Below are 23,561 nucleotides of genomic sequence, written 5' to 3' on the forward strand. Positions count from 1 at the left end.
ATTTTGGGGTGGGGCTATGGAGTGCGTCTTTCCTGCTTTCCTTCCTGCTTGAAAAAATGACCAGTTTGACATTACAAAACATGGTTTAGTCTTTACAATAAGAATTCCAAGGATAGTTATTTTTTTTCTCCAGTAGTGCATTTAAACCTCTATTTTCTCTCTGTACCACACAGACTAGCAAGGCTAAATAATATTAGATAATTGTACCTGTCGTACACTGCACATTGTGCTGAGGAAAAAATTAATTGCTGGTTTTTTGCCTGTAGGTTAAGCAGCAGTCCCATTATTTGACTGGGAGCATGTCATTTTCTCCCCATACTATACTGTATACAGTCAAACAGTGTGAAAGGATTCATGTACAGCTGTGCTGTGTGAGTGGGCGGGCGTCTCATTCAGTAATAACTTCTAATTTATACAGCCATGAAAATCTACAGCTATAAATAAACAGTTCAGACTAGCTTTGCATGCCTACTCAAAATAAAAAAAGAAAGGGAGAGAGAGACTAGAAGAGAAACCTAATCTTGGCTGTACTGCTTTAAAAGTTTTGTGAAAAAATACATACATGGCTAGATGCTTCTTTGGGTTAAGTCAGCATCACTCTATTAAAATCAAAGGAATAGAAATCAATGTCAGTTTACCACAGCTGAATCTGATTTAGCTTTTTTTTCTTATATAGCTATGATTGCATAACTTAGAAAGACCTGAATCAAAACCCAGGATCTAACTATTCTGAATGCTGGGGACAGATTTTTCAGCTGTCATCTTGAACTTTGCAAATGCAGACCTCCCTGCTCACATTTAATCCCCTCCTATTCTCAAAGCCATGTAAACTATAATAGAAAATGCTCTACTTTCCTTCTAAGTCTCAGTGCATGGTTTAGAGTTCATAGAATTGTCATCAACCTTTTGTAGCTTTGCAGAGCAGCCACTAATGCAACAATCTGAAGACAATCTGGTTTATAACTACAGGTGAGGTTTTGATCTGCCATGAAGAATGATGCATGAGACAAAGAACAAGGCTAGGCTGTTAGAGCCCAGGGTGAGTTTGAGGGGCTGGCCATTAAAAATATAAGCATAGATTTACAGTATAGACTCTGGCACTTTCTCCTCTTCCTTTTCTTAATTTGGTCCACATCCCTTTCTTCCTGCCTCTCCCTTCATTTGTTCAGCTGATCAACTTTGTCCACCTAAATCGCCCTACCATTCTCTCCTAATTTCAACAGAGGAGGAGGAGATGCCCTCTTACATGCACCCCTTGCAAGACTTTGAAGTGAGCTATTGTGGTTTGCAGTCTAGTACGAGCAAGGTAATGGCCTGAGCTAAAATTTTAGCAGGTGTTTAACATGTGAAAAAAATAAAACTTGTGGATACAAATTATTTTTTATTACTCACAGACAGCTAGCAATCCATGTGTGTTTCCTTTTTATGTTTTACTAAACTACAGCAGCACTAAAAAGATGAAAACAGCACCCTAGTGGAATGAATGTACAATAGTGCTGAGATATTGGTTTGGCAATGAAGTAAGAGTCACACACTAAGGTACTGGCAACTGATTTAACATTGTCATTTAAATGCATCGCTAACAATGCAAAGACATACTGGCAGTTAAATTACAGTTTCACTTCAGGTTTGTTTCTTTATTTGGATTTACAAAGCACATCTCTGGTGCTCTAGATGTTAATAAGATTTTGCAACTATATAACAGAAATCAAATGTATAAAGCAAGATTAGTAAATATGTGAATGTAATAGAATTATGTGGCAAGCAGCTTTATCTTAAACAGTGTTTTAAATTACCATAAACTTTCTCTCCAAGCAATCTTGCCGTTGGTATAATTAGGTTACTTTTGCTTCAAGATTACCTTGAAACCAAAGAAAAGAGAAAGGAAGAAAGAAAATGAGTTCAGAATTCTTCTTAAAATGGAGGAGAAATTTTATGCACGTTTATATTACAGAATGGTTCTGGCTAGAAAGAAGTTAGCTTCATATCGAACTTTCTGAGCAGGCATTCTTAACTGCTAGCCTCATTAGTGAGGTTTGTTATCATTCTAGTTTAGAAGTCATGGCAGTGTTAAATTTATTCCACTCTTTTATTTTTTCATTTGGGCTTTACGAAAAACTTTGGGCAAGCCAAACAAGTACTGGCTAAATAGTGCCCACTTTCACAGGGCATTAAAAGATTGGTTTGTAGTACCACTGTAAGTTCATAGCGTAATTTATTGTCCAGTTACAAGCTCAGACAAGCACAGAAACATCCTCATATATACTGTATAAGAGATGAGAAAGCTGTGAACACATGCATGCATTTCCTACTTCATGGCCGTTGCTTTTTTCCTGACTGTAATGTAAAATGGTGACGTTCCATATTTCCCATCAGTTCCCATGGATGTGATGATCATCTGGGTTCACCAGAAGACACAATACATTGGAGAAGGGGTTTATCATAGTGTTGCTTCTTTTCCTTTTCTTCATGACTTCAGAATTCAGGGAGAGACCACTTGCTTGGCAAAGGAAGATTCATTTGCCCTTCCTCTTGTATTCCAGTATTACTGCTGAATCTCCTGTTCAGAGGCAGAGCAGAAGAAATTGCTAAGCAAAGGCAAAAAAAGGGTAGTCCTCTTTAGGGACTTGTAATGTGTACAAGGCCCCTCTAGTGTGTAAAGCATATTGGTGTAGAGATAGAACTGAACCAACACTTCAGGAGCCAAGCAGAGCTGAGGTTGAATATGCCTGGAACCAGGAGTGAGCCAGTTGCATAGCTTGGACCTTGTGTGAGGTATGTTCAGCAAGTGTTGGGTGATTAGCTATTGAAGAGAGTTTGAAAAGCACCTGGGACCAGATCTTGAAGTGTTTTACCAATGGGCGGTATTTTATTAATGGGAAAAGGAGCTGACCCTTAATGAGCTGGATTTGATAATAAAGCGTTCTGGATTGTTTAAAAATAAACTTCACCTGCAAGGCCATCGGGCATCCCCTGGCCTCTCCATTCTTTATATCCCAGCCTGACAATTGCCATTAACCAGTTACCAATCCACTCTGTTTGCCTTCTAGGTGTATATCTGTATGTCTACCCACACATGCTTACTGTTGATCTTGGCAAGTTTTGGCAGCCTACTAAAAGCCTTCCCCTTAGCTATGACAAAAGTCTATGAAGCTTTGCAGATGAGGAAGCAGCAAAGATATCATGTTATAGTGAGGGAAAAGGAGGAAAATCTCTATGCCTCATTAAGGCTGTGTCACCTGGCATGTCATTAAATCAAACTCTCTACATCCATGTGAAAGATTAATGACATAGACTTATTTCATCCCTGGGACAATCAGTCCTATTCCACAAGACGTGTCTTGCAAAATGGAGAGAAACCAACAAAAAAAAATACAATAACATCTTAAAGAAGCAAAGGTAGTGGGTGTCGACATTTTTTCCCCTTAGCTGTGGTCAGATATGTAGTAACTGTGCTAACCATGAAAGCCTCAAGTAAGCATTTAACTTTTAAAATGATTGTACGGATTGACCAAACCTTTTGAAGCACCCTTCTTCACCCTCTCTGTGATCTACTTTCCCTGCCCATACTTTGCTGTTGATAATCTTTCCCTACTAATTGAGTGATTCCAGTGGTCCACTGCATTAACTTCCCCTCTCTCTCCCAAGAGCATCCTTCAATGTAGTGTAACTGAGGGCAGTGACTCAGGGCAGTAACCTCAGGGCCACCTTTATTGGGGGGGGGGGTCTGAAAAAATAGCTGTGAGCATAGCAGCAGCTAACTGTGATTGGTACCATGATAAACAGCACTACCTCAGGCATTGCATAGCTTCCCTGGGTGCAGAGCCACTCAGATATGCCTCGGCTCGAAGCTCCTCATTTTAGCAATAAACTGGGTTTTACTGCTTTGTTTGGAAATTCCTTTGGTAGAGTTTATCCAGACTATACAGAACGCAAGAACGAACCTGATGTACAATAAGCTGCTTTCTCAGTAATTAGATTTCGTAGAGGAAGAATCATGTTTTATCAGTCAGTGTAAACAAGTATCGCAAGCACAGGAAAAACAGGAGGAATTTTAATGCCAGTGACAACATAGTGGCTGGTGTGTCTTTGGTCTCCACTGACAGACATACTGCTCCAAGTGTTTATGATAATATCGTTCCATAGTGGACAACAGATAAACAGGTGTGCCCTTTCATTACTGACACATAAGGAAAATTCTCTTTAGCTGTAGAGTCATCTCCATCTTTTGAGATTAGAAGGTCCAGACACGTCTACCCCATGGTTACCTGTGCTTCGATGGACACATCTGAAGTGTATAGGTATGAGGTCAGTGATTATTATGTAATTATGTTTGACATAAGAAATACAAACACTGCAAATTCTGGGAATTTGTGGAGGTTACAAAATTATTAAAGGAAATGTGGCAACTTTGGTTATTTAGGGGACCTAAACACGTGCTGGATGTCTGTTCTGATGCGTGCTAATTAGTGCACGTTAATTAGCACACCTAAAAGCCTCTGTGTCGTGTCTGTTCAGCATCCTTGTGCTTCAAAATGGCAATGGAGTTGCTTGAACTAAAGTTCATCAAACGAATCTTAGTTCAAGTGCCCCCACCACTATTTTGAAGCATGGGATGCTGAATACATGTGATGGTGTGGGTGTTTTAATTAGAGTGGCTTTCGGAGCTGCTCTAATTAAAGCGCCTCCCCCACCCTGGAGCCTGTGTAAAGATACCCTTACAGTTCAAGTTTAAATTTATGGTAATACAAGTGAGGGTAACTTCTAAAAAGAAGAATTGGTCCTTCTTTTAAAAAACAGTTTGGCACCATAAAAGTAGGGACTGATGAAGAGCAATCTTGACAATTGTAAAGAAGCATAGAAATCAACTTCATTGTGTTAGTTATTCAGAGAGCCTCAAAAAGCACAGGTATTTTGTAATTCATGTGAACGTTGACTTTTGTGCTGACTTCAATTCTAGTATAAAGGCAGAGTTTTTAACCTGCCCATCTATGGGAAGGTTCGCAGCATTACAGCCAGTCATTGTAGATACTCTATTCTCAATTCAGTAGCAGTTCAGGAGAATGCAGCACAAACATCATGGTTTCAGCCTTAGATTATAATACAACTTTTAACTTCACTCAATTATGCCTTGCCACTGAAGTTGGGTTTCCTAAAGGCATAGAATCATGGGTATGTATTCCTTTACAAACAGAAAGATACAGAAACAGCACCCATGCAAATGTTAGTGACTTAAATATTTTATAAATCTATGTAAACTATAGTACACATTAAAAAACCCAGCACATCAGAAGCACATTAAGGGCACCTATGCATGAGTGTGGAGGCTGCTCCCATGCGCTGGAATTCCAGCATGTCGGAGCAGATTCAATCAGGTCTGCTGGAGCGTAGCTATTGCCGTGCTCCAGCAGCCTCCTGCATCTGGTGTATCAGCGTCCCCGCAGTTAAAAATGGCCGTGGGGATATTTGACCTAAACCTCATCAAACAAGCTTTAGTTCAGGAGTCCCTGATGCCACTTTTAAGCATGGGGATGCTGATACAGGAGATGCAGTGGTACTCTGGAGGAAGGTCTCTGGAGCCTAGAGCAGTCCATAAATGCTAACAGGGTTGTCAGCTAGCCATGCAACTTGCCTCATTGAGTACTGTAAGCTGAGAATCAAATGGATACAACAGGCTAAAAGGACAGCTTGAGACCCACCACATGAGTGTTAGAAATGGAATATTGTTAGAAATGCGCAGCTTGCATCTTGAACCTGATAAGAAAGAAATACTGCCCAAGGCTCCTTTCTCCCCCTCACCCGCCTTAGTCTTTCTTATGCCTTAGCCTTTCTCATGCTGATTGCAGAAGCTGGAATTCAATTGACTGTGGCCTTGGGGTATGAACTTTTGGTGAACTGTTGTAGTTTCTGGGCATGCTTAATGAACTGTTGCATATTCATCTCTCCGCCCCACATACTTAAGTAGCTAATTATACTATACATGTGATGTATGTAATGATGTAACTACATGTATGCTTGTATGAAACGGAAGTAGCTGTAAGAGTTCCTGTTTCTGCCCACGTGCTCAGGACAGAGAAGATAAATTCCGCTTGCAAACACAATTAGTTGGTCAGAAGCTGATTTGGGCATCAATGCCCCACTCTGACCTTGTTTGCAAACAAATACATCCTTTTGTGCCGGCTGATGTTTGTGTGTTTGTGATCTTTGCGGGCCTCCAGAGAAACGAACTGCGTTTGTGCAACATGAGGACTCTAAGAGGGCCTTGTATGGCACAGAGTGCACCTCTGAGAAAACATATCTAGGTTTACTCTTCTGGCTCTATGTCCCCTTTCCCAGCAAGTTCTCTAGCTCATTGCTGTGCCTTTAAATTCTGCAAAAGCAGGTACTAGCTGCAGTTCTTCAGAAGCCATTTCTACAAGCAGCAGCTGCTGACTGGCTGGCTGTCTTTTCTCTTGCCACAAGTAAGTGCTTGGTTCTTCGCACCTGTATTTGTTTTCTAGATTCCTTGTTGCCCATTTGTTTCGGGGCAGAGCTAAGCCGCTTGACCTTTCTTTTCTGTAAATGTGGGTGTAAGGGTCTGAAATGTTTGGCTTGGTTTCTCTGTTAGAAGCCCTTCTTCACTTGCAAAGTAGCTATCTCATCATGATAGCTAGTAAGTAAAGCAATGGGCATCCCACTTAGTTCCTGCTCATGTTCAGTACCAAGTAAGAAAGCAAAGAAACTAGAAAGAGGTTTGCAGGTTTACTGGGGGGTGGGGAATAATTTGCCTGCATCTCCAGTTGTCCAGTGAGAGAGAGGATTGTCTTGGTACTCTTGCTTCTATATCATGGGAAGGTTTAGACTCAAGCACTCTAATCCAAATGATTCCTTTTAACCTTGTACATGTCACCTACAGCAAATCCCTGAAGATACCTATCATGTCCTGTTCCTCTTCCAGGCTGACTTGTGGATATGTATTTCCAGAGCTGTAGTCCTTGTGTGAGATTTTCAATGACCAGATACTAAAGAACCAGTTGCATGTTTCACTCTGGCGCACAAACATGTGGCACAGATGTTCTGCTGCTGTAAATTGATGCCAGTGGAGGGTTTGATCCCTTGCTTTTAATTACTCACTTTGGGGTGTTCATGTTACCTAACAACAGCAAGTATTTTCAAAACATTTTGGGGTTTTCTTAAAAACATTATTCTGCACATATTTCTGTACACATTATTTCAATTATTTTCTGTCTCTTGGCTTGTAAAATCTGGGTTGCCTTAGTTACCGTGAGTCCAGTTGTGTGAGTGGAAGGTAGAAAAATGATGCAGTTTTAAAACCTCAAACACTATATAACACAGTTTATCTATAAATAATAAAGTATATTTTAAGGTCTGAGGTCTCTTGACTGTCCTGAGGTAAAAAACAATGCGAAACATGTTATATATTATTAGACAGCCTGGATTCCTAACTCCCCAAAATGATTCTGCATCCTATTTTCAGTGGAGTTGGTACAAGATCTCTAACCTTACTTACTACTTGTTCAGGACAGAACATCATCAGTCTTGAACTTTGGGATCATTTTAAGAAAATTGTATCTTTATGAAAAGAGAGAAATATTTCTTGTTGTGTGTGGTGTTTCGGGGGGTTGTGTGGCAGGAGCTTTTTATTTTAAGAGTGGTGGTGATTTGAAAGTTGCAGGTGGTTTGGCTTGTTTGCAGTTGTGGAGATGTATATATAGGTACAGTCGAGGCAAATTTGTTATGGATGTGCAATAGGTGCTTCTGTGATATGGGTATGTTAACAACAGATAGTTAACATTTTGAAAACTGCCAACATTTTCCACTGAAACGTTTTTAGCCAGAAATCAGGTTTTTAACAGCATGAACATTCTCACAAATAATGGGGGGCTTGTGCACTTTAGTTTTGGGTTTCCTCAAAAACTTTTTTTTTTAACTCAGAAAATAAAAATGCTCTAGTTTATAAACAAAATGTTAAAACTTTCCATAAAGGAAAAAATTCCACTTTCTACTAAGCTCCAATCATGGCTACATTGGGTATTGCTGCTTATAAATGTAATAAATTTAATAAACCATATTTGATAGAGGAACAATAAGCAACTTGGGCTAATGTGATAATTTCCTTTTTTTGTTTGTGCTGCCTAGTCAAACCGCTTAACTCAATCTCTGTACAGGTGAGAGTCATTACTGATACATACTGAGTTACTGGTTTTCACAAGAGATTAGGTCAGTATAACCAATTAAGATAATGGGTAAGGAGTTTAGCTTTTAAATGAGAGAGATGAAGCAAAGGCATGAAATTTAATGGTCTGAGGAGGGGAGGGGAGGGAGAGGAGAGATGGTAAAGAAAGTGTAACCCAAGATGGGGGAGGGGATAAGTATTTAGGACTGGGGGGGTCAATTGCTATTGAGCCCAAAATTGGATATGTATGTTAGAGGTGGGAGCCAGGGACAGCAGACTTCAGATAGCACCTATCTTTGCAGAATGGTCCTAAAACACCTTTAAAGCTCAGCAAACTGATTTAGGGCCAGAGTTTAATGGGAGTTTTGTCCCAGTGTGAATTAAGCAATAACTGAGGAGGAGTTGATTCTTGGAAACTTTATTGCACAGTAGAAGTGGCTTCCCTCAGTCACTATAACAGGGGTTGGCATTTTGGCAATAGTTTGGGGCGGAGTGCCAAAAACACTTGCAAGCTTGACTTGTAAGATGTTGGTATGCCAGAGGTGGACAGTGGGGGAGCCGTGAGGAGCCCAATCCTTGTTATGGCAACACAAGCAAAATGGCACGTACCAAGCAAAATGCCTTCTCATGCCATGCTCTGGCATCTGTGCCAGGGTTGCCTACCCCTGTACTGTAGCAAGGCTCACTCTGGAGGAGCAACCAGCCTCCATTTAACGGAGCACATCAAAGCTAGATAATATTGTAGACTTTGGAAGGCATAAACTTCCATGTACATTTGAAATCACAAGAGATGGGAAGAATTAAATGACTCAAACAGTGGAGATTTTAAACCAAGACTAAAACCCTTGTGACAAAATAGGATCTTTAGTTATCAACAGGAGCAGGACAGTGGTTTTAAAGGTTCTTTGAAAAATAAAAACTGCATAATGTGGGCTAGATCCTAAACTGGCATAAATCTATGGAGCTCCAGTGACATCTGGAGCATTACTTTAATTTATACTGGCTGAGGATCTGGTCATGTGCATCTGGAGTAGGTACACCTCAATATGTGAATGTGCTGCTGAGCATCTTAAAGATCAAAGTAGGAATAGATTGGAATTAGATTGGAAAACGAATTTGCCAATGCCATAGGGCATTAGTGGCCTGATTTGGGCTTAACTTTAAGCAACACATTCTCATGTGACTGATTTCTCCTTTTAGCTGAACATATTTAGTCAGTGCTGCAAAATGCAGAGCTTTGCACAAATTTGATCACCAGTTGGCATTTTTGCTTCTGTCAGTGAACACCTTGGAAATCAAATGATGTTTATTCAACTGATGCTGCTTATTTTGATCATCTCTAGTTCCTTCTGACTACTTCCATCATGAAATTGTGGAGAAATGTCTATTTAAGAACTGAGGCTTATTTTTTCATATCCTATTAATAAGCCTGTCTTTGGGCTTGTTTTTTCTGGCCAGCAAATGATTGCACTAAATAGGGGAAGCAAAGGGCTGACTTTGAGTAAGACAGAAGAACTCTTCTACATCTTACAAGGGAAGAGATCCCTGGGAAGATAAATGGTGGCACAGTTCACTGTTAACGTGACTGACTGTGGATTGGAAGTGCGATTCTTTATACATACATTGCACACATTTAACATCTACTCTGCTTTGCAGTTTCCTGTGCAGTGCAGGTCCATTTATGTCCTTGCAGTGGAGATAGTGTGACTGTTAATCACATTTATGGGGACACAGTCTTTGTTCAGTTTCAATGGCACAATTTGTAATAAAGCAATGTGAAGAAGCAGATATGAATGACTAAACAGCCTGACCCTTAATATTTTCTGTGTTTAAATTACTGTTATGCTACCAGAGCCAGTCATCTACTGATGGATTCATGCAAGAAAATCCAATGGACAAAATGTTCTAATCTGGGTATTAAAAGCAGTTTTCAGAGTGATAGAGCACCTGGACCTCTTCAGTGGAATATAGTTAGCAACTGTGAAACTGAGTCTGTTTCTTAAGTAACTTGTGTGCTTATTGAGAGCCCAACTGTAGGCCCACCAGCTTAAAAGATCTGGTCTGCAATCTCCTGAAATTTGTTCTAGGGTTAGGCTACAATTCTCTCAGAGAATGCAGTTTTATGCATAAAAACTGACAAAGTTCAACCTGGACTATATCAGAAACTTTTGTCTTGGGTGAAATGAGTACATTTTCTCCAGACAGGAACATAGTTGCTCTCAAGTATATATTGGAAGGAGAGAGAGATGTGAAACCAAAGAAATAAGTGATCCCTACTATTTGTTTCACTGTTCAGCATAGCCGCCCCAAATATTTTTTTCTGTTGGACAGTTTTCCAAGCATGTGTACATGGGGATGTAGGGTGGGGAGTGTGGAGATTTAAGTTATTTCCTTTGTCGCTAGCCTGTGGCTACAGAAGGAGGGTATGTGAATGGTTGGGTAGAACCCCCATATGGGCTATTTATTGTACTCACATGACAGAAACTGCTGCTTGCATTCAGTTACATTAATGCCTGCCTTCTCTCCTCTCTAAGCCCTTGGTATACAGTGATATTTCATATCTTAATTAACTCTGCATGTAAGTATAAAAGATTTGAGTCAGGGATACTCTGGTTTTGCATGGCATTGTTTTTATCTTTTTGGATCCCAGCTGTATTTTGGAAAACTGCCGTATCCTTTCTGTGTGTGATTTATGTAGGTCCTGGGAAATTGAAATACCCATTTGGTGGATGGTCTTTTCTGTAAGCAGGTGCACGAATAACTATTCTGTTATTTAATCAGTGTTCACTCTCTAAAGTGTTTTTTTCCCCCTTTGATTACAAGTAGAAAGAAAAAAGTGAACTGACCCCAAATCACATGGTTAAGGAACTCTCCAAAGGTGTAGATACATAGTATGAAGACGATGCTACCAGTGAAAAAGGCTGCTAGGAACACTGGGCTGAACAAACCGAAGAGAGGATATACCCACTGTTTAGTTGCCCAGTAAATCCACAGGACCCTAGATGGAGAGATAATTTTGGGTTAGGATCATTCAGTTAGAAGAAGAGTTTTTAAACATTTCCTACGCAGGAAGGACTATGTCATCAAAGCTACCATGTTCTAAAGAAAAAACAATCGGCTAACATTCAACTGTTAATGTAGTATTTCCAGAAGGCATTTGGAAAGTTGGACTCTTGTTCTAGGAAGTACACTCTGACTGCTTTTGAATTACTTTCTTCTACATGTGGTGGAGTACATGCAATGTCTATCATGAACTGGCCACAGCAAAGATAATTACACTGAAGTAGCTTGAAGGAATGTGCAGACATTACATTTTGCATTGACCTAACTAGCACTAGGTCTACCTAAGTGCCCATCTATGCAGACATTTGGGGAGGTTAAGTCAGGCAAAAAATGGCTGGCCTGATGTAAATTAGTTCACCTGAGCAAGTGAATTTAGACTGGAAACAGGTTAACCTGATCTATTAAACATCTGCACACATTTGGAGTGCAGCTCCAGGCCTGGGGAACCCCAGCTGCTCCCTTTAGCCCCACGGCTGCAATCTTTCTACACCTCAACCAAGATTAGGCTATTTTTTTAGCTCCCCAATCCTCTTCCCCTTTCTCGCTCCCCTGACTCCCAAACAGGCAACTCTTCTCCCCACAGACTACAGAAAAAAGCGGCAAGGTGCCTTCTGACTTTGAAAGGTAACTGATTAATGGTAGCAAGAGAAGGAATAGATAGGGCATAAAAAAGAGACTTGTAGTTGTATACATGAAGAAAGATCTTTTAGCCCTCTGACAAACATTACTGAGAGAAATGGATATTAATAGTTTTTACTGGACGGAGTGTGGAAATGTATCTGTAAAATTAGATTCTATTCTCAACATTATAGATCCCTTGATCAGAAAACACAGCCAGTGTGTGAAATGACTAAGCAAGGTTAAAAAAACCAAACACCATATAAAAAGGCCCCAGTAATGCTAACAGGAAATATTAACTACTAGGCTAGTAGTAGTAGCAAAAAGTCTGACCCTGAATTGATTCAATCTTTGCAGGTTAGTCCAACCTGACTGGGCTGAACTGGTTTGAAACGGGCAGACATTCTCTCTGGACTGAGGAAATTCAGGCACCTGCCTGCAGTGGCTTAAGCTAGAAGCCAGGGGGTGCTAGAGCAGCCCTCCCTTCCCTTCTGCAGGGAGCTGAGCTGAGGGTGTGTGGCCAGGCCCTGGCAGGACTCTATCATTAGGGAGGTCTGCCTGCAGGGTCCCAGGCTTCTCCCCACTGGCTGCTCAAGGCCCCAGGCTAGCACTCTAAGGCAAGGGGGGGTTGCAGTGCATACATCTGTTGATAATACTGAGCTTTTCAGTCTCCCTCCCTGCTTTGTCATACTGTCTGTAGCAAACTGGTAGGCAAGCAAGCCAGCTGGGGGCTGATAGTGATAAGAGTCTTTGTCACCCAATTAGCAAAACAATAACCTCTCTTCATTACTTCAAAGTTCTTAAACAGCTCACCGGCTGACCTGTTGATTAGCTCCAAACAGCCCTAAGTGGTCACTGTTCTGTCTGCCTGCCCCAGTGAAATTGGAGAGACTCACACACAGACTCCTCTTGGCATTAGCTAGTATGACACATGCCCAGGGTTTGTGGGGCTGGGTTCCATGTTGTGGAGATGGGGGAGGGGCAGGATTTTCTGCTTGAGCAGTAGGGGGAGAGGGCAGGGGGAAGGTAGGCAGACCCTGCTGTGTCTGCTGGAGCTTTACACAGCATTAGCTAGCATGCCACATGCTGGCTATGGGCTTTTCTATGGCAGAGAGAAGGAAGGGATTCCTGCTTAAGCAGCGAGTGGTGAGGGGGCAGGAAGAGGAAGCCAGCAGACCCTGCTCTGCCTGCAAGTCTCTGCCAGAGCATTCTGGAGCAGAGAGTCCCGCCCAGCCCAGAGAGCATGCCGGGATGCTGGGGGATTCTGATTTAACTTAAGCCAGCAAGGAGTCTGGGACAAACACATTGCATAAACTGGTTTGACCCAAATCAGTGAAGTCTGATACTACATTCAACCAGGTTTATCTCAAACCAGTTTCAGCCATTTTCAAACTGGTTTATGTGCACTGAACATCTGTTCTGTTACAGGTTTAACCCAGTTTCTGATGGCTTAAATCAGTTTATGTGTAATGTCTGTCCCTAGCCCTAGAGAGCAACTGGAATTTGAGTTGAGGAAATTGATGATGTGGTTTTATTTTTTAATTATGTGTAGCCTATACCTATGTTTTAATAACCTGTGCAAGTTGAATGCAATAAAACAGAGAGTGATTCTAGTCTTTGTTGTCTGTAATGAGGAACCAAATTGTATGAATCAGATTTTTTAAAGTTGGGCCCTTCAGTCACGTACTTGAGTTCATGTTTATGCACTCCAACAAGAGCTTTTTTAGAGGCACTATGCCTTTTGGTTGTCTTTTAGCTTGATAGATCCTCTGGTTAGTCTAGTCAGGCTTCTTGCTTAGGCATCTAAATGCTTGTTCATATACCTGTCAATAGGCACCCAAGTTTGAAAATTTTGGTTCCAGTGAAGATTTGGACTATGGCTAGAGAGGACCAAATATCAACAGGACCTCTTAAATCAACATCACTATCAACATTTAAACCCATCCTACAAGTTTCCATTTGCAACTTGCCTCTTGGGCATGTGTGATTATCTGTTTAACTCATGTATAATAATCATTATCTCATTATTTTGAAAATATGACTCAAATTAAGTGAAAAAAACCCCAAACCTTAAATAGTTTTGTGATAATAAATACAGTAACTAGACTAAAGTAAAAATTTAATATTCAGGATAAGTTTGAAGTCCTCTGGATGCTTCGGGGCAAGTATAGGAAGTATTGCATGATGTTGCAGGTATAGCAAGGTTAATCAAATCAGTATAGGATTCAGAAGCAGAATTGTTCACATCAGAAGCCCAACAATATCTAAGGAGGAAAACTGCTCAGGGTTTATGCAGTCCTCTCATTATGTGTGTGTCATTTTCATTAATGTTAATGGAAGCTATACAGTCATTGAAGGAAGAAAAGTAGTCCCAGAGGAGGTATTCAAAGAGATATGCAAGATCCAAAAAGGGGGAAAAAAACATCTTGATGCAAATTCCCTACTTGAGATTCTGGTTAATTCACAACAGAAAGTTATATGCTGAAATGGAGCCCAAGAATCTATTGCCTGATAAAACTCAAATGTTTTAGATTGTGAGAGAGTTGGAGTGTGGAAGCGTTACTGGAAAATGATGGAGTAGTGGTTTAGAGGTCCAGAATTTAGTTTGGGTTTTATTTTGTCTCAAGATGCAGTACTTAGTTCATATTCATGGGGCTGAGAGAAGTGGTAGGATTTCCACTCCTTTGTGGCTCCATTGTCCAAAGGCACATGTACCTTTCTGACTGGGGCATCTGTTGCCATGGTTTTTGTTAGATTTGACTTTTACTTGTGAAAGAAAAAAGGACAATTTTTGTTTTCTTTTCTTGAAGTTTAGAATGTGATAACATGAGTTCTGAGAACCCAGAGAAAAGGAAGATTGGCCAGAGTCTTTACACCTTTGATTTTGATTTCCACAGGACTACTAGTATAATAAATTACTATTAAGTATCACTTAGAGTAGCAAAATCTGTCCCTTCAAGCATTCAAGTTCTTTACTGCAAGTGGTGGTCTCCCATGTTTGGAAACAATCTTCCACTGTGAATATAGCAGAAATCTGATTTCTGTTATGAAGTCAATAGCAGGTCCTTAAGAAAAAAGTATATGGCGTGGAAAGGTCCTAAAGCTGTTCTGAAACAGTCTTTAGTGGTTTCTGCCCAATTCACTGGCCCAGATTGCAAATGGATCAACTGAACTTGTAGATATTGAGGAAAGAGGAACCATCAAAGTCACTTCAGGAGCACAAGGCAGTAAGACAGGACTTCTGTGCCACTGGTGGAGGCAGCTCTAGTAAAGAATGGACACATATATGGATTGGATGCAGATTTTTAACATAAATAGTATTTTTTTATTATTTTAAAGACTTGGCCTCAGTAGCAAGGAGCTGTGACACAAAGGACACGTCAAGGTTATGTCAAAGACCATCAGCAGATGCTCTTCTGTTTGGGAGCCCAATAGTGAGGATACCAAGGGCTACAATGAGTTATGTATTCCATGAAGAAAATAGCAACTCAAAGGAGGCTTTGGGAGCAACTGCCAGTGCAAGATGTTACCAGGTTTGACCTTGGTTGGCCTGATTGGCTTATTATCAGGAGTACCAGGTGTCTCCCAAGCTGTGAGAGAGACTCAGGCTGGAAATGCCTTCAGCTATGAGCACTGTGCACTTTGCCAGCAGCATAGCCTGCTGTTTCTTTGAGTATTTGTAGTGGGTGATATTGCACACTGGAAGGTAAACAGCAGATGACACTATGACCTTTAATTAATGGTATCTTAAATGAGCTTAGTCAGTATTCTCACATTATCATGATGCTTGACCTAGTTCTAGGAAAGCTGCTGTTTGTATGAATGAGGCATATCTTCACCAAAAAGTTGGCAGAGGACTGGATTAAAAGAATTGTACTGGGTTAATAAATTTCTTTCTGACTGTTGGAAGCAAGCTGAGAATGCCATCCATGTAAAGGCATTGCAAACCATGGCTTGTGGTAATTCAGTACAACTGGCCTTTTAAGCGAGATCCTGGATTAGCAGAAGATATTGTGCGTGATTTCAGGAGCCATATTTGTCTTCTCTGTACCCGGGTAGAGCCTACTCTCATGATCCCTTTTTTTGACTGTCATCTGACTATTCCAAGTATAACTTCTCTCCCTTCTCCCTCACACTGTGTTTTTATGATTATACCATATAAATAGATATCACATAAACATATAACTTTGTTTATCAGAAACCCAATAAAAAAATGGGGGCACATTTCTCACAAGAAAACCACTCTCTCTCTCCAATCTCTCAGTCCTGATCCTCAAAGGAAACTTACAAAACACCTCCCAGAGACAAGCCTATGAACTGCAATTCATCAACCTCCTGGATACTAAAAATCATGGGCTAACTATAGACATTGAATTTATGACACATTATAACCTGCCTGACTCCCCAGGATCTCGGGCTGCTCCCACCAGACAGCTGGAACGCTGCAAGCCCTACTGGAAGCAGCCCGGGCTCTGTCGCCCACCGCAGCTACACGGAGCCGGGGCTGGCTGCAGCCGGGAGGCTCCAAACAGCTGTGCTGTGGCGTGCCAAGCAAAATGGCCTTGTGTGCCATGCTGGGCATGCATGCCAAGGGTTGCCAACCCCTGATCTACATTTTCACTGACTACCTGTCTTGTATGTATCCCAGCCCAGCCTCTGGCTTCTTTACTTTTCATTCCATCCAGGAAGAGCACACACCAACTGCTGAAACTTCCTCAGCCTGACAAAGGGTTTTTGAACCTGAAAGCTTGCTTAAAACTGTTTTCCAACTATTTAAGTTGGTCTAACAAAAGATATCAGATTCATCCAAAGAACCTTGTCTGCCTGTTCTAGTTTTTTGTATGTCTTTTTATCAGAAAAGGGCACTTAAAGAAAATCTCCAGGTTTATACTATATGATTCTTACCAACTGATGTAGGCGATGGAGACAAATCCTAATAAAGTCAGTCCTTTCTTCTTTGGAGGGTAATGGTGAGGTGTAACAATCATCTCCAGCAGAGCTAACACAACAATAGCAGTGTGCTGAGAAGAAAAGGAAATAAATCACCCAGTGGCAACAGTGCAGTATGTGTGTGTGCGTGTGTGTGTGTAGTACTACACAGAACATGGAAATGAGAATATGCAAGCAAACAAACTTGTTTTTTAACATTATATAATTTAAAAGAGTACATGTCACATAATGCAGTGTGGAAATAGCCATACAGCAAAAATCATTGTAATGTTCTTACTAATATGTGGTAAACAGTGCTTGAGGACGGTGTTACAATAGAGCTGTATATGATGCAATGTAATGTGTAAGGATTAGGACAGTCTTTTGCTTCATTATAGGATATAATAGAGAAATGTTAGCTCCAACCACTGTGAAATTTATGACTGAATTCCTTAGGAATATAAGGGAAGTCTTCTCTCAATCAGCACGGCTAACAGTGCTATACCCCACTCATCCTGGGGGGTGTTGAATCTATTTCTCTTTGACTTCCCAGGACAATGCTGTAACTACCAGGCATCAGGATAAACGTTATCCAGTCGCCCCCAACTTAAAGCTGAGCTACTGCACCTTCCATTTTAATATTCATTGGATGGAGAACAGCAGAGAAGTTTCTACCCCACTGGGAAGAGAGCTCCAGGCCTGCTAGCTTCTAGGGGAGCATCCATCTCACTGAAGCACATACCTTCAAATCTGTCCTTTCTTTCCTGGCTGCATATACCACCCCCTCTTGGCTGCACTAAGTACACATTAACTTATTCACTGGACACAAAAATGTGCATTTTAGAAAAAAATTCTTATATTTTGATTCTACTTCTGCTTCATCTGTAAAACAGCAAACTTTAAGGATCTATTATTTGTGCTGCTGAATTAGTTGCATTTATTTCAAGTTTTTGCTTTCCTATTGTGGGTGTTATTTAATGGCCAGACGACACAAAAATTTGTTTAAAAATAATTGAGATTATTAGCCATGTTAGTCTGAAGTTAGGTGAAAGGCAAGGTGCACCTTATAGACTAACTGAATTAAAGATGCATATACTTTCCTCATTCACAGTTGACTTAATTAGATGCTAAGTGGATAGGTACTTTCTAAGATGGTTGTGGAAGGTGGTGGAGTGGCTAAGGTCACTATCTGAAGGATGAGTTTTCAGCCTCATCCCAGACTCCTAACAAAGGCCTTTAGTCAATTCAGATATAAGTGGGCACTTGTGTCCAGTTGTCCAAAGGCAACTGGACACTTTTCTCCTTAATGGCTACCTTATAGAAACTGATGTGCCTTCAACCATGCTACCCCAGTGGGCCATTTAGGTGAGGTGGGGTCCATCATTGTACATTGCATATTAAGGTAGATATAGACAAAAGGCAGGAAGTTGGGAGGAGAACAAGTCAAGAGAAAACATAAGCAAGGAAATAATTATAAGAGAAGTTTAGACAATACAAGGCGAACTTAAAAGAATCGAGTTTGTTTAGTCTGGAAAGAGATGACTGGAGGGACACAACACTTTTTCACACATTAGAAGACTGTCTTGTGAAGGAGACAGAGATAACTAACTTGTTTTACCCATGGTGGGCATGAAGAGCAAAAGTAATTGGCTTGCTTGCTGCAAGTGAAATTTAGGTTAGATAGGAAAAGCTCTCTAGTTATGGTTAGCTGAGGTCACTTACTGGAACATACTACTTGGAAAGTCCAAAACCTTCCTGTTCCTGTCTAACCTTTTCTTAAGAGCTTCCAAACACCGATCAGGGATGGTCTAGGTATGTATTATGCTGCCTCAAGCTGTAGAAATTGGATGATAATCTGTCAGGAGCCCTACCAGATGTATGTTGTTGCTGTGATTAACCTGACAAATGCAGTGATTCAATGTTTTATAATATATTCATTCAGAAGGCCAAGTTTCCAAGGGAAAAAATCTCCACTCTGATGTATGAATCCATTTTATTGATGAGTAAGAAGCTGGCAGTAGAGACTAGAAATGGTTGGAAATTTTTGGATGTAGTGGGTTTTTTTTAAATGAGAAAATGCTGACTTGACTAACTTGGAACTTTTTCCAGTTCTGAGAAAAAATTTGAAAACTTGCATGTTTTCATGGTGGGGGAAAAACAGGTTGCTGCCCTGCTCTAAGGATGCTTGTCCACGTTACACCTCTCCTGTTACCACGTTACACTTCCTGTTACCACGTTACAAAAATCGCCATTAAGCTAGCTAAATCGTGTCTGTGTATCCACGTTATCAGCTGATTTTATCCTTTAGGTTTTTTCTTTGTGGTAATTTAAAACACCTGCTTTATTTTTAGCTCCTAAATATCTTCCATGAGAATTATTTTTATTGTTTTAAATTTATAACGTGGATCCTACTTAAGCCCAAAAACGTGATTTTTTCCTGGCTTTGCAACTATTGCACCACCAGCTGCCGCTTGGGTTCACTTGTAAATCCATGGAAATCCATGGAAGTTCTCCTGCACTGATTTTTTTTTTCTGGACACCAGGTGCTAATCTTGCAAATTTTTACTGCTTATTTTACTGGTTATATTAAATTGATGAAAAATGAGATTTCCAAGAAAACACGTTCTGCCTTTTTCAACGCACTTTGCTTCTGGCTGTCCTTATCAGCCTCAGCCTCTTTTCACCCAGACCCCAAACTTTTTTTTCCCCTGCTTGCTCCTGCCAGGAGTTGGGGGGGCACCCCCCCCCCCACCCCGTTGTGCTTCCTGCTGCTTACCATAGCGAGCTGGCTGGCCAAGACAGCCTCAGCCTCTTTCCACCTGAACCCCATACTTTTTTCCCCCTGCTTGCTCCTGCCCAGAGTTTGGGGCACCTCCACCCCTGCGTTCCCCTATTTTTCTGCTCCTCACCCTTCTTTGTGTTGTCTTCAATTCCAGCAAGCACACAGAAGGCAAGATTGTATTAAAAAAACTTTTAATAACCTAAGTTAACTAAAATATTAACAAACAGGTACTTTAATTTAATCATATAATTTCACTTTTAGAAAGAAAGATTAATTTTCTTCTTCCTCCGTCATCATGCTCCTCTGCCAAATTTCACTCCTGCCAAAAAAATTTGAAATTTGTATTGTATGACATGTTGCTAAATATGAGAATCCAAGTACTTGGACTTTCTTATCAAAGGACAGAACTGTATTTAACAGTTCTTTCCATTACATACATACGTAAATAATGAATCTGTATCCTCGTTGATACCAGTCCTCCTCTCTCTGTGTTGCTGTATCTCTGTTGTCAGGCCTTCGAAGAGCTGTCAGGGGATATGACATTGAGCATTTACCCTGTTCCAAAAATTAAACTCCAAATCACTGTCCTTTTGCAAGCTACCCCACCATCTGCCAACTTACCATAGTCCTGGACTCTTCTTTGTCCCCCAAAGCACAGATGTCTGCAGCACTCCCACTGGCATTCCTACTGGTTTCATGCTGGGAAGGTGGTTGTACTGCAGCATGTATACAGTAGTGTGCACTACAATTTGGGGGTGGGGTAAGGGGGGGATTATCCATATTACCCATGGAGTGTGTAGGGAAGTACCCCAAGTGGCTGCCTCTGCCTCATGAGAAGGTTGGCACGTTGGGCAGTGCAAGGGCATCTTGCAACTGTCTGTCTTCCTGCTGTGCTCCATACCTAATTTATGCTACATTATGTAGCGTGTTTCCCCTAATGCCTTTGTAAAGGCCTAATGGCTCGTGATCTACTTGATAAGTGCCCTCAGCCACAAGGCACAAGCCTTGGTCATGCTGGCCCCAAGTTGGCTGTCACCAGCTTTGGGATTCATATTATTGGGTGCCTCCCTGTATCGCCCTACCCAACGCCACAAAAGATTTTCACTCAGCCTTTTGTACAGAAAATTGAAGAGCGTCCTGTATTTTTAAGTCCTTTTGAGATACTTTATTTCTATCAGAGATTTCTAGATTAAGAACCTAACCTGGGTCTCACAGACCCCATGCAGCCCCTGGTACATTGAAGTGCAATCTGCTTTGCAAATACCAGGTTGGCAGTACATGAGGGAGGGAGAAGTGCACCAATTCTGTGGGGGGTCATAGAAAACTCTAGTCATGAGAACCTGCTCCCCCATGAGATGCCCCTCTCCCGCACCCTCCCTGGGTCACATCAGCATCCCACTCCTCCTCCTCCTCCTCCTCATCAGCATCGTCAGCCCTGAAGCGCCTTGGCACTCTCCTCTTGCAGCTACATGAGAAACAGCTCTCCTTTACAAGAGTTTGGAGAGGTTTTTTTGGGTGGGCTACTCTCAATGCTGCTCCCAGTACATTGTCATTCATGAAACTCTGTTACAAACTCCTGTCTGAACCTTTGATCTCCCTTCAAAATGAGATTGACCTTCTGATTTAATTTCTTAAAACACTGTACCATGTCATTACTAGTGCATTTTATAACTCCCAAATTGGCTTGCTTACTATGCTTTAACACATCACACGTATCTTTTAATTTTGATGTTATTTCTGCACTGGACATAGCCGTGCTTTCAGAGGAGTATCAGTAGATGAAGAATACTTTCCTTAGCTTCTCGTTGATTTTTTTTTTTGATAATTACATTGATGTTGAGCGTTAGCAGCTGCTCTTGAAGATGAAGATGAAGGAGCATGTGTCCACAAACAAAAAGCAAGCTCTCATCAGTTCTTAAACATTTGTAAAAAAACAGCGAGTCATTCTTAAATTATTTTAACAGGACTGCCACTACAAGAATTACCACTGACAGCCTACTATCTCTCACCCAAACATCTTCTTAAGTCTGTACCCCAAATATATTTGTCTCAGCACCACAGCATGCACCCCGCTTCCCAGAGTGCGCGTTGAAAAAGAATAACATTATATCACGAAGTTTACTTTCAACCAACACTGTTCAAACCTGCATGTAATCTCGGTCTTGATTTTTAGGGAAACCCCTTTTTTTTTAGATTTGACTTAAAAAAACCAAAAAGAAAGCTGCTGTTTGCAGTGAAAGAGCTGAGCATTTTAAATAAACATTTTTCGCCAGCACAAAGCAGGGTGCTCTGTGTATGTGTGTGTGTGTGTGTCTGCCTGCGGCTGAAGGAAGAGGGAGTGAGGAGTGAGGCCCTTTCCTGGCAGAGATTTACCAGGTTTCAGACCTGAGGAAAGTGTTTATGCAGTGCACGAAAGCGTGTGTGTGTGTGTGTGTGTGTGTGCGCGCGCGCACGTGTGCAAGCTGGGACACCATTGGTCTAAGTGGTGAAACATAGGCAAGGGGGAGGGAGTCGTTGGAAAAACTGTACTATAGCAGTAGTGAGAGGAGAGGGCACATGAGCCAACACCAGCCGGGAGTGCTGAGAGGGAGCCCCCTGCCATGGGGAAAGCACTAGGGCAGTGCGAAACAGCATCGTTCCACTTCGTTGTCTGTTTTGATGTTTCGACGAAACAGTGTTTTGATTTGAGTTTGTTTCAAAAGCACCATTGTGTTTCATCAAAACTGTTTGTCTGTTTCAATGCTGTTTTGACATTTCACCCACCCGGTGCTGGGAAGATCAGTGTTGCCACTGGCCCCAGCTAGTAGCAGCAGCCTCCTGTCATCTAGCAGGCAGATCAGGGGCCCGCACCCCCAAGAGGAGTCCAGTACAGCCCCTGCAGCTCTCCCAGGGGTGCAGGCAAGCCCCTGATCTGCCTGCCAGATGACAGGAGGCTGCTGCCACTGCCTGGGACAGCACTGGGTGCAGCCTGAACCCAGCACCGGCAAGATCGGTGCTGCCACTGGCCTCAGCCGACAGCATCAGCCTCCTGTTATTCAGCCAGCAGATGAGGCCTACTTGTACCCCCGGGAGGGCTGCAGGGGCTGTGCCAGACTGCTCCTGGATCTGCCTCCCAGATCACGCAAGGCTGGTGCTGCCACCTGGGACCAGCGATAGGCGGGCCCAGGGCAAATCAGCTTGTGTGGGGACCTGCCCTGGGTGCAGGATGCACCCAGAGCCAGTCCCAGCTGGCGGCAGCAGTCTCCTGTCATCCAGCAGATAGACTGTGGGCCTGCACCCCCAGGAGGAGTCCAGCACAGCCCCACATCCCTCCCTGGGGTGTGGGCAGGCCCCGATCTGCCTGCCGTATGACAGGAGACTGCTGCTGCTGGCTGGGACTGGCACTGAAGCCAAGTAAACGTGGTTTCGAAACTCAGCATGTTTTGAAACTTTCAAAACATTTCAAGTGCCCTTGTTTCATTTTGAAGCTGTTTCGAAGGCTTTTGTTTCATTTCTGTATCACTGTTTCAAGCTTTCAAAACATCAAAACAGCTTCGAAATGAAACACAGGGTGAAATTTCACACAGTCCTAGAAAGCACCTGGGGGAGAAAGCTCGATATTTCAGTTCAGTACTGTTGCTGTTGTAAATAAAGAGAGAGAGAGAGAGAGAGAGTGTGTGTGCACAAGTTGGGATGCCATGGGTCTACAAGTGGTGAAGCATAGGCAAGAGGGAAGGAGGGAGGTAGCACATGTAGCCCACAAGTGGACCTTCCTGGTAGAACAAAGCCAAGTCAGGCAGGGGCCTAGAGTGACGATCTGTGCAGGGGAAGTTTTTTAAAACAATGATAATAGCATGTATGTTTGCATGTGGGTGTGTAAGTGTTAGAATAAATAAATACAGTAAAAGTTCTGTTATCTGGGAATGGGGGATGCCGGGTAACAAAATATGCCAGTTAATTGAGTGGCCCTGTGTGCCGCTTCTCCCACTGCCCCTCCCGCCCCTCCTGCGGCAT

The 23,561-nt window shown here is 41.9% G+C and overlaps 1 protein-coding gene across 1 annotated transcript in view; it reads right to left on the reverse strand.

The window, feature by feature from the left end:
* Positions 1–1,540: 1,540 nt before the first annotated feature.
* Positions 1,541–23,561, reverse strand: part of ADTRP (androgen dependent TFPI regulating protein) — a 46,618-nt gene continuing 24,597 nt past the window's right edge. The window contains exons 4-6 of the mRNA XM_019543307.1: positions 16,763–16,878; positions 11,023–11,174; positions 1,541–2,560 (exon numbers count right to left, since the gene is read on the reverse strand). Of these exons, the coding sequence (XP_019398852.1) occupies positions 2,517–2,560; positions 11,023–11,174; positions 16,763–16,878 (312 nt within the window). The 3' untranslated portion in view covers positions 1,541–2,516. The remainder of the gene's footprint in view (positions 2,561–11,022; positions 11,175–16,762; positions 16,879–23,561) is intronic.

This window comes from Crocodylus porosus, unplaced genomic scaffold (assembly GCF_001723895.1).
Source record: "Crocodylus porosus isolate Cpor-Errol unplaced genomic scaffold, CroPor_comp1, whole genome shotgun sequence".
Classification (NCBI taxonomy): Eukaryota; Metazoa; Chordata; order Crocodylia; family Crocodylidae; genus Crocodylus; species Crocodylus porosus.